Source organism: Xenopus laevis, chromosome 1S (assembly GCF_017654675.1).
Source record: "Xenopus laevis strain J_2021 chromosome 1S, Xenopus_laevis_v10.1, whole genome shotgun sequence".
In the NCBI taxonomy this organism is placed as follows: Eukaryota; Metazoa; Chordata; class Amphibia; order Anura; family Pipidae; genus Xenopus; species Xenopus laevis.
The window spans coordinates 151,744,634-151,755,023 of NC_054372.1; the positions used below are offsets into that span (position 1 = coordinate 151,744,634).

The window sequence follows — 10,390 nt, forward strand, 5'->3', positions numbered from 1 at the left end:
TTGGTTGAACGGACAGGTTAGTAAATTTCTGTCGGCTGCAGATAATATCTCTTCGTGTATTTCGGATCGTACGATTTTCAGTGGGAGGCTGTCACTAGCTTTGTCTATGGTACGATTGCTGTCAGGGGCAGAACATCGGCTGATCTGTTCTTTAACTACTTTATTTGGTCGGAATGGTAAGACTTTGATCTGAATGGTTAGTGGCAGGTCAGGAGATGGGAAAGTCCGATCTTACATTGATTCGTACGATCGGATCTTTGCGTCTGTGGCCAGCTTAAATGTCTGTCTCCGTGGCTAAACAGCAGCCTATTTATATAAACTATCGTAGTATTTTTAAAGCAAACACATAGCTTTTACCAATGAAGGGCAACAGTACATCATGTTTTAATTACTTTAAAATGTGTTTATTTTTTGGTGTTACTGTTCCTTAAGGCAGAGAGGCTGTGTTCCCATAAGCATAAATAACTACTATAATGTGACTAAATGTATATACAGAAGTCTTCCAATGTGAAGAGATACTGATTTAACAAAACAAATATTCAATAACATGATGCATACAATTTGCCGCAAGGAAGTGATTATCTGTTCATTGTTAATCAGCTTCTCACCTCTGGAGACTTGACTGCATTTTGAAACACTGCATACCCAATGACCGATCCAGAACCTAAAACGCTGAGAAGAGAAGGCCCACATTAATATGCTGAAAAATAAACCCAATTACAAGTCTGACAGAGTGATATAAGGAGATGATATAAGAAGAAACCTCAGTCGCTTCATGGAACTGTATTTCTTCAATATATTTATATAATAACAGGACAATTTCTGGTATGAATTATCTCAGAATAAAAATACAACAAGAAACCAAATGTTTGCCAGGGAGAAAGGGGCACTCATACTGAATAAGTAGAGCATGTATCTTCATTCAGCAAAGTAGCCTTGGATACCACAGGCTAAACCTTGAGAACATTGGCAGAGTTTTAACGCGCTTATTACCCCTTAACACACTTGTAGGATGATTATTTTTAATTTTGTCAGATTGGCAGTAAATGAAAATTACTTGACAATCTTACTATCCTAATTGCTTGTTAGAAAGACCTACAAATACAGTTAAGTTTAAAAGGACTGTATCAACAAATCAGTCCATATTTAGTCATTTAAATTGTGTAGTGTAAAGGTGGCCATAGATACTCCGATAATACTATAAAATAAAGGTGTAAGGTGTACATGGACTGAGGCCTGCTTTTCAAAATACCTTTGTGAATGTAACAGGATCTCTATACATCCTTCTAGTCAAGCTTCAATCACTTTCCCGCGGTAATTCACCGCTAAAGAACATCACCCTGGAACTGTGACTAAACGGTTCCCACTGTTCAAAACACATTAGCGAATGACAGATGGAACCCTTGCTTGCAAACACAATTTGCTGAATTATCACAGTGCTATTAGTGTGTTGTCTGTATGATCTAGCCAGTATAAGGTAAAATGTGGATTATTGATTCACTCTGACACACCAGATTTAAGACCATCACAAGATCACTGCAAAAAGCCAACTGGAAAACAATCTGCCCAGATGTCAATATTTATGTACTAGGCATTAGTCTTTCAATCTGGCTGAAGCTACCCCCTTACTAATACTATAGCCTCATTGTCCATTAGTTTCCCTCAGGGCACCCACATTTATTAGTCAATTTTAGAATTAGAGGCATGTCAAGCTTAAAGAATTCCAACTGATGCAAACTACATTTCCCAGCATCTTTTCTCTGCTGTCACTGCTGGAAGTTCACTCATATCAACACTATATATTACTATATAAAGTGTTAGAATAATCCTCATGCTCAAATTTAGCCGTTCTGATGATTTTATCAAATGAACAAGACACTAGTCTTTCTTGACTAGCTGCAGCTAATGTGTTAATAGGTGGCCGCACACAGCCATAAAAGCCAGTGACTCAATCCTTTGGGGCAAGTTGACCAGTGTATGGGGAACACCAACGGGCCTGTCTGACCAGTAGCTGGACGAAAACTGTCAAAATATCAGTTGGGCAGGTTAATAAATCCCATCAGGACAACCACCTCATTGGCTTGTTGATAATGTCCTCATGCCAAGGGAGTGGGACAAAATGCCTCAAATCACCTCCTTATTTAGTACAGTGTCGGACTGGCCCACTGGGATACCAAGAAAACTCCCGGTGGGCCCAGGTATCATAAGGCCTCTTGCTTCTAACCATTTAGCCTATTTCATGGTCATTCTCCATTTCTTTATGGGGGAAAAATGCATAATAATGGAAGAATATAATAAGTAGATATAAAAGACTAGGAGAATAAAAAGGTTGAGTTAGGAGAGAATGAATACAAAAATACAAAAAGAATACAATCATTGTAGGCCTACCACAATGCCAGCAATACATTCTGGAGCAGATGAAGATTTAGAAGGAAAAATGGGCAATGGGCATTATTAGAACACGTGCAGCTAACTGCACAAATTAAGTATTCTATTGACATCAGCAAGAACCATATCAGCCTGCTTGCAGCCCAGTATCATTGTTCATCTTTGTAGCTTCTCCCTCCCTTGAGTTAAAAGATCATTTCAGGCAAGAGAGTTGCCTTTTTCATCAATGATATAACTAAAAGTTACTAGGGTCCCAAAAAATCCAAAACACCTGCAAAATCACATTCCTGGGACCAGCAGCAATGGCAATGTCTGCTTTCCTTATTGTTTCACCTACATGGACCAGCACTACAGCAGTACCTGACAGCTCCAATAGACTTTAGTGGGATTTTAAGAGTTGTAGTTAAACACATTTTGGAAACATCACAATTTGCCTAGGTTCAAAGCATTACATTTAAAGTAGGGATGCACTGAATCCGGTATTCAGCTTTTTTCAGCATTCGGCTGAATCCCTGTGCCTGGCTGAACCAAATCGGACAAGACAATATTGTTGCATACCTTAGTAAAGTAGTGACAAACTGTGTCCATTTGACAGCACTGTAGATCTAGAAAAAGAGAAAGGAATATTAGGTGCTGGAAAAGAAGGAAATTACATTCATTAAGAAGTGCAACTTCACTATAAAGGAGAACAGTAACTATTATTGCTCTACAGATTGAGAAAAAGTTCAGAAGTGTAATTCCCAAGAACCCAAGGCTATAAAAATCATGCTTGCACTGTGTAATAATTTCCTACATGCACAGATCATTTTCCAAAACAGCTATCAAAGAATTTAGAAGACAAAAGGCCTTATAGATATGTCAGACGAGCCCTTATAGTCTTCTAAAGCTGGCCATAGACGCAAAGATCCGATCCTACGAAACCTCAATTTGTGCGATTTTTGGACTGTGTGTGGAGAGTTACCACATTTTTTGTCCCATGGAGATCAGTCGTTTGGAAAATCGACCAGTTTAAAAGATTTCTGTTGGATAATATCTTTGCATGTACTGCTGACGATATCGATGTGAGCTTTGCAGTAGAATTTGTCGGGCATAATTTTGCACAATTTCTGTGACGGGCAGGACATCGGCTGTTTTATGCTCTTTGCTTTATTTTATCTGAATGGTTAATTGCAGGTCGGGAAAGGGCACCGACCAATCGTTCGTCCGATATTCTGCTCGTCTATGGCCATCTTAAGGAAAGCCCCGTGTAATCAGCATCAGTGTCTGGACCCTCAAAGACACCTCTTCTAATACTACTAAGCTTTAATCACTCACTCACTCATTCACTCACTCTTATTGTAGACAGAAGCATGTACTAGGCAAGAACCCTGATGTCTGTAATCTCCATTGATACTTGTCTGTAAACCACATAATTCCCAATGAAGAACATGGAAAGTCACTGAGGCAGTTCTAGATATTCCACTGAAGTGGAACATGAAATATCAGATGACTGTCCATTAGAAAGAAACAGTTGGACAGCAATGGGCTAAAACTAGCACTGGTTGTTATGCTATTACATTGTATGAAAACAAAGCTGAACAGGATCTGTGATATTCACTCACATATCTCCCAACATTTTGGAAATAGAAAGAGGGTCGAAAAGATTTGCCGCACAAAGCAGCAGTAAAGTTTGAACAGCATGAAAGTTTGAACACATTTCTGTGTTTTTTATGTGTTATCACATTTTTGTTAATGACGGTGAATTGCCCTTTTTGCAGTTTCCCCAAGAGACCTGCTTGTTTTAAACAGTTATATTGTAAACCACATAATCCCCAAATAATCCCCAAAGAAGAACATGGAAAGTCACAGGCAGTTCTAGATATTCCACTGAAGTTTCTATTTTTGCCTGGAAAAGTTGTGCAACACAAAATCACCTTCTGTTATACTCACTGGGTTGAGTGTGCCTAGAAGTGGCCAAAGATTTAACCATTATGATCATTCCTGCAACCGTTAGTCACAGGAAATATAGTTTGTTTTCAATACAAACGTATTAGAGCTGAATCGTCAGATACACAGGTAGAAACACTAGAATTCTACCTGTATCTGTATATATCTGTATACAGTTCAGCAGTAACAGGAGCCTTCAAAGGTGCCCTATCAAAAATTTTCCTGCCAGCCCAAACGACGAGCTGACAAATATCCAAGTCTTCTGTCGATAATAGTTGGCTCATCTGCCACCATACACACACCGAATCTCGTACAATATTTTTGGTGCATCTATGGCCACCTATATGGCCATCTCAGAACTTGAGCACACAATCCCTGACAAGCTGTTTTCTTTTTTTAAATTGTCATTCTGTTTCATCAGACCCACAGAAAATTCACTTTAGTTTCGCAAAGTTGTCAAATTCAGTAGCCAAATGGAGTAAATAATATCAAAATGTGCATTGTATCATGAAAGAAATGTGCAGACGCACAGATATGTATGAGCATAGGCCATAGGACATCAGGGCAGAATTCAGTGAAGAGCTTATATTCTTTAAATATCTTCACCCTTAAAATATGTAACCGGTCTTGAGGCTGATTCTATTTTACAAGCTTTTCATTGAGTCTGCAGTTCAAAGCACTAAGAATTCCCTGTTCCGACACTGCTATGCATATACAGCTCCAGGTATTCTGTAACATCAGCACTAACTAATGAAGTTAAATAATTGGTGTGTGAGGCCAGACACTGATGTTTGAAGCCCTATCACTACCTCTCTTAGTCCGTTTGCTCCAGCGGGGAGCATAGGGCCTCAACGACACTCCTCCAACGAACTCGGTTCGCAGCGGTCTTCTTCAGCTGAGCCCATGTCAATTCGGCTGCCTTCATTTCAGCCTCCATGCACCTCCTCCATGTCTGTCTTGGCCTGCCAACTTTTCTTTTCCCTTGTGGGTTCCACTCAAGGGCTTGCCGTATCACTACCTACAGTGATACTATTTTGTGTATCCTTGTGTGCAAGTATTAAAGGGGTGGTTCACCTTTGAATTAACTTTTATTATGTTATAGAATGGCATATGCTAAGCAACTTTTCAATTGGTCATCCTTTTATCTTTTTATAGTTTTTGAATTATTTGCCTTCCAGCTTTCAAATGGGGGTCACTGACCCCCATCTAAAAAATCAATGCTCTGTACGGCTACATATTTGTTGTTATTGCTTTTTTTGACAACTCATCTATTCAGGCCTCTCCTATTCATGTTCCAGTTTGTTATTTAAATCAATGCATGGTTGCTCTGATCATTTGAACCTTAGCAACCAGATTGCTGAAATAGCAAACTAGAGAGCTGCTGAATAAAAAAGCTAAATAACACAAAAAAACACAAGTAATAAAAAATGAAAACCAATTGCAAATTGTCTCAGAATATCCCTCTCTACATCATACTAAAAGTTAATCTAAAGGTGATCCACCCTTTTAAGGGTACACGATGTATATCCTTTTTTAATACCTACATTATGAATCATCTATAGTACGACTGAAAAAGACCTTAGTTAAACTTTCCTAAACACTACATGTTATATCTTGTATCTAACTGACAAATACGGGCTCTCAGATGTGTTTAACGGCTGAGATATAGATTATTTGTATGTTTCTAAGACAATCTGCTTAATAAATGAAGATCCAAAGCAGTCTTAAGTGGTTAAACCCTGCTTAAAACATGCCAGAACTTGGTGCAGTGACAAATGAAAGTTATGGACATATAGTAGTTACTGCAGCAGCAATGCCGGTGTGGACACAGCATTGCTAAGCACTTGACAGTGAGCCGGCCTAACTACATTCCAGAATGTCTTCGTAGATTGTACAAACATTTAGAAAGGACTACAGGGAGCCCTAATATAAAAGAAAGATAAAGAAAAGAAAAGCAAATCTCCAAGTAATGGGCAAGTACACCGCAAGGTTGTTAAATTCTGTTGTAATTCTTTATATAATCTGGCCCACAAACATGAAATATCAGACGAATGTCCATTAGAAAGAAACTGTTGGACAGCACTGGGCTAAAACTAGCACTGGTTGTTGTTATGCTATTACATTGTATGAAAACAAAGCTGAACAGGATCTGTGATATACACTCAAATATCTCCCAACATTTTGGAAATAAAATGAGGGACGAAAAGATTTGCTGCACAAAGCAGCAGGTTATGAAAGTTTGAACACATTTCTGTGGTTTTTATGTGTTATTACAGTTTTGCTAATGAAGGTGAATTGCCTTTAAGCTGCAAATCACAGTTTCCCCAAGAGACCTGCTTGTCTTAAATAGTTACAATTGTTTCTTTGCTTATCTTAAATTGTTACAAAAGTATTGAAGTTCACCTGCCACGTATTTTGAGCTCTCTGCCAAAAGCCAATTACGTTTTAGAAACTTTTCCTGAAACTTTTTCTGGCTGTTCACTGCAGGAGATCAAAGAGAATGTCAGGACATTATAGTAACAAACCCGGGACTGCAGGCTGAGCTGGCAAATTCGGTACTGCCCCACAAAAATCGGGAGGTATGCACTCAGGCAATATGGTGGCAGCACCGCTATAACACTGGTGTCCTGAGTTTGATTCTAACCAGATCATTATCTACCAGGAGTTTGTATGTTCATCCTGTCTGTGTGCATTTCCTCCCACACTCTAAACTCTAAAAACATAGGAGCAGGTTAATTGGCACCTGATCAAACTGACCTGAGTGTGTTATTGTAAAAAAAAAGCTTTAGGATAGGGTACAATTTTGTCACAAAATCCGCTCAGTGTACCTGCATACAGGTCAATGCTGTGCCAATCTGTGGAGATACACAGAGGAGCAGATGGGAGCAGATCCCCTTTTCTCAGCCTGCAACCAAAATGTGAACAATGAGAAACAAAGATCAGTGGCGTAACTAGATGTTACTGGACCCCACAGCAAATTAATTTTAGGCCCCCAAAATATCCATAGGTTGTGTTCTAGGCAATAATGTAAGCTCTACTGGGGCAGGACAAATACAGTAAAGTGCTGTGGAATAGGTTGGTAACTAACCCATAACAATAAGAGTAACAACTGGATAGTAAGTAAAACATAAACTAATTAGTTTCAGTATGCCAGGTCTTCTATACTTTGCCCTTGTGCCTTTTCTTATCCTGACCCCCTCCCATTATTCTCTCTTTATCTCATCATTCAAGCCCAGCCTGCAACACAGCCAATGTCCTCCCCCCACACATCTCCATGCACTTGCCCTACACTCTGATCTGCATTTCATTCATTACACGGCAGACTAGAAATGCAGTTTAGACATGCACAAATTCAGCACATTTGACAGGCACAGTTCAGTATTCTGCATTATAAATTACACATTGAACTCAATGAACTTTGGCTTTTTTTTTCCCAGCCGTGCTCACGCTGCTTCCATCCAGCTGTCATTACCCCAGGCATTGAGCAAGCAGTATGCAAAGTGGCATTTCATTGGAGACAATGTTTGCTCATTTAATTCAAAAATAAACCTTAAGGGTAGAACTCCACGGCGATTTTTATCTGTGATACCTTCCGTCGTGATGAGACTAATCGCAGGCGTCACGTCAGATGTGCCGAATCTTATGTAAGTAATACAAATGTTGCACACAGCAGCTGATTGCATCCGACACGACTGTAGTATGAAGACGCATTATACAGCATTCGCAAGGAGTCATGTCGTGTCAGATGCAATCAGCTTCTACATGCGACATTTGTATTACTTACATTAGATTCAGCGCATCCCACGTGACACCTGCGATTAGTCTTATCGCGTGGGAACAGAAGGAATCGCAGGTAAAATCCCCTGTTGTGTTCTACCCTTAAAGTAGTTGTGTGTAATAATCTGTAAAGCCCTGTGGTCTCATATATGAATGATCTCTAGCTGCTAATTAGCAATTACTAAAGTGACATGGAGATCATTTCTTTGTTGTGGATAAATGTCTTCCCCAGCCCAGGTTAAAACCTTAAAAGCACTGTAGCAAATATCAACTGTAATGGCGTTCTTGACTTGGCTTCCCGAAAAATCTACATATGTGTGAAGTTATGGGACTGTTTCCATATGTGCATGGAGGTGCTATACTTTCTTTTTGCTCTTTTGTAGCTTAGGTTATTTGTTCCATTATTTGTCCACCCTATTCCAATATATTCTTCTCTCTCTTCAAAGCTCCCTCATACCCACTAAAGCTGCTCTCTTGCGGCTTCATTGCTAATATTAATCATCCACAAAGTGAAGGGTTTTGATTGCTCAGAGGACAAAACCAGGATGAGATGAGGGACAGAACAGTTATTGAAGTGCTGGGGGGGGAACAAAGGGAATGTTTCTAATGGGTGGCAGATGGTGTCCCAGCAAAGCCTGTAGCCTGGATCACTGCTGTACTAAACACACAATTATATGTTAACATACATACACACTTAGATTGTAAGCTCTATGGAGCAGGTACCTGCATTCTCTTCTCTGTGCAACACTAAGGTTCAGGGCACACAGGCACATTCGGGGAGATTAGGCGCCTGGTGACAAATCTCCTCTTCTTTGGGGCGACTAATCTCCCTGAACTGCCTCCCCCGCCTTCCCGCCGGCTAAAATGTAAATCGTCGGTGGGATATCACTCGGTGCGATTCGTTTTCTGAGGCCGCCCGAAGTTTCCTCGTGAGGCAAGAAGAGGAGATTTGTCTAATCTCCCCGAATCTGTCTGTGTGCCCTCACCCTAAGCTCTTACTCTTTATTGTATTTATTATTGTCCTGTTTATTCTATTTAGTTATAGTTCTGCTGTACAGTGCTGTGTACATAAGCCGTGCAATAGAAATTAAACTATACATACTTATATACATACATCATGCACATATAATACACAAAAGCCATGAATATCCTGTAAATTATATCCTTATAAACGGTGAGTAGTGATGTCATCAGTTATAAACGGTGAGTAGTGATGTCATTTCTGTCACATGACTTACTAAAATTTGTGTATTATAATAAATAAAGTACCCCCAATTGTAAAATATGAGGATATTAGAAGTTACCTCGGAGTTCCATGACCTGTATAAAAATACTCGGCCTTCGGCCTCGTGTTTTTATATGGTCATGAAACTCCTCGGTAACTAATAATATCCTTATATTTTACAAGAGGGGGTACTTTATTCACTATATATTACCATACATACATACATACAGATACACAGACAGACAGAGAAACAATAGCTAGAGAACATGTTGCTGAAAGGAAGGAGTTGGCAGCCCCTCTGTCCCACTATAAAAGCTCCTCTGTCAGCTGTACTCACCCCATACATGTTATCTGCGGAGGAATCATTGATAGGCACAATATAGGGCGCCCCGGTCGCAGTCGCTAGAAAGTCCATGTCGGTAGAGCTGAAGTTGCTAAAAAAATGCGGCAGCGCGACAGTTGGGTTTCCAAGCGCCACTAGAGTGAGAGCAGCGAGTGCAAGTTGTGTCAGTGCCCGGCAGCTGGGCAGCGGCTTGTGGCAGTGATGCTGCGAGTGTGTTATATTTATCAAGTGGGAGGGGACAAGGTTGTGCGTTTATTAGAGCTCGCCCCACACTGCAAAACGTGGTGGTAATGCCCATAGGCAGCGTGAGAGGAAAAATCCTTTGTTTCTCTGGCCGCCTCCTGACTGAATATCATAATAAAGTTTCTCGTGTTACACCCTCAGCTTCCCTGTCGCACGGACACTGCACTCTCGCTCTGTCTCTCTCTAGCCATGTGTTCTGTCAGCCACAGCGACCCTAACGTCTCCCGGGGACTTTGTGACTCCATATGACGGACTTTGTGTGGGCTCCGAATTATTGTCCTGACAATGTTCATACCATACCAGATTTTTCTTTCGTGAACGACCGATTTTAGCAAAATCTGACCAATCCGTCAAATTAGTGTGAAGCTAGTGGGAATCGAACGATCATACAACTTGGTGGCCATAGACGCAAAGATCCGCTCGTTGGGCGTCATCGCCATTAACAAGGATGGCTATATCGGGGTAATCTGAACATACGATTACGATGC

At 40.3% G+C, this 10,390-nt stretch overlaps 1 protein-coding gene across 1 annotated transcript in view; it reads right to left on the bottom strand.

The window, feature by feature from the left end:
• LOC108707171 (transmembrane protein 116) overlaps positions 1 to 9,947 on the bottom strand; it is a 32,136-nt gene extending 22,189 nt beyond the window's left edge. Inside the window, exons 1-3 of the mRNA XM_018244221.2 lie at positions 9,654 to 9,947; positions 2,947 to 2,993; positions 609 to 672 (exon numbers count right to left, since the gene is read on the bottom strand). Of these exons, the coding sequence (XP_018099710.2) occupies positions 609 to 672; positions 2,947 to 2,993; positions 9,654 to 9,731 (189 nt within the window). The 5' untranslated portion in view covers positions 9,732 to 9,947. The remainder of the gene's footprint in view (positions 1 to 608; positions 673 to 2,946; positions 2,994 to 9,653) is intronic.
• Positions 9,948 to 10,390: the final 443 nt, after the last annotated feature.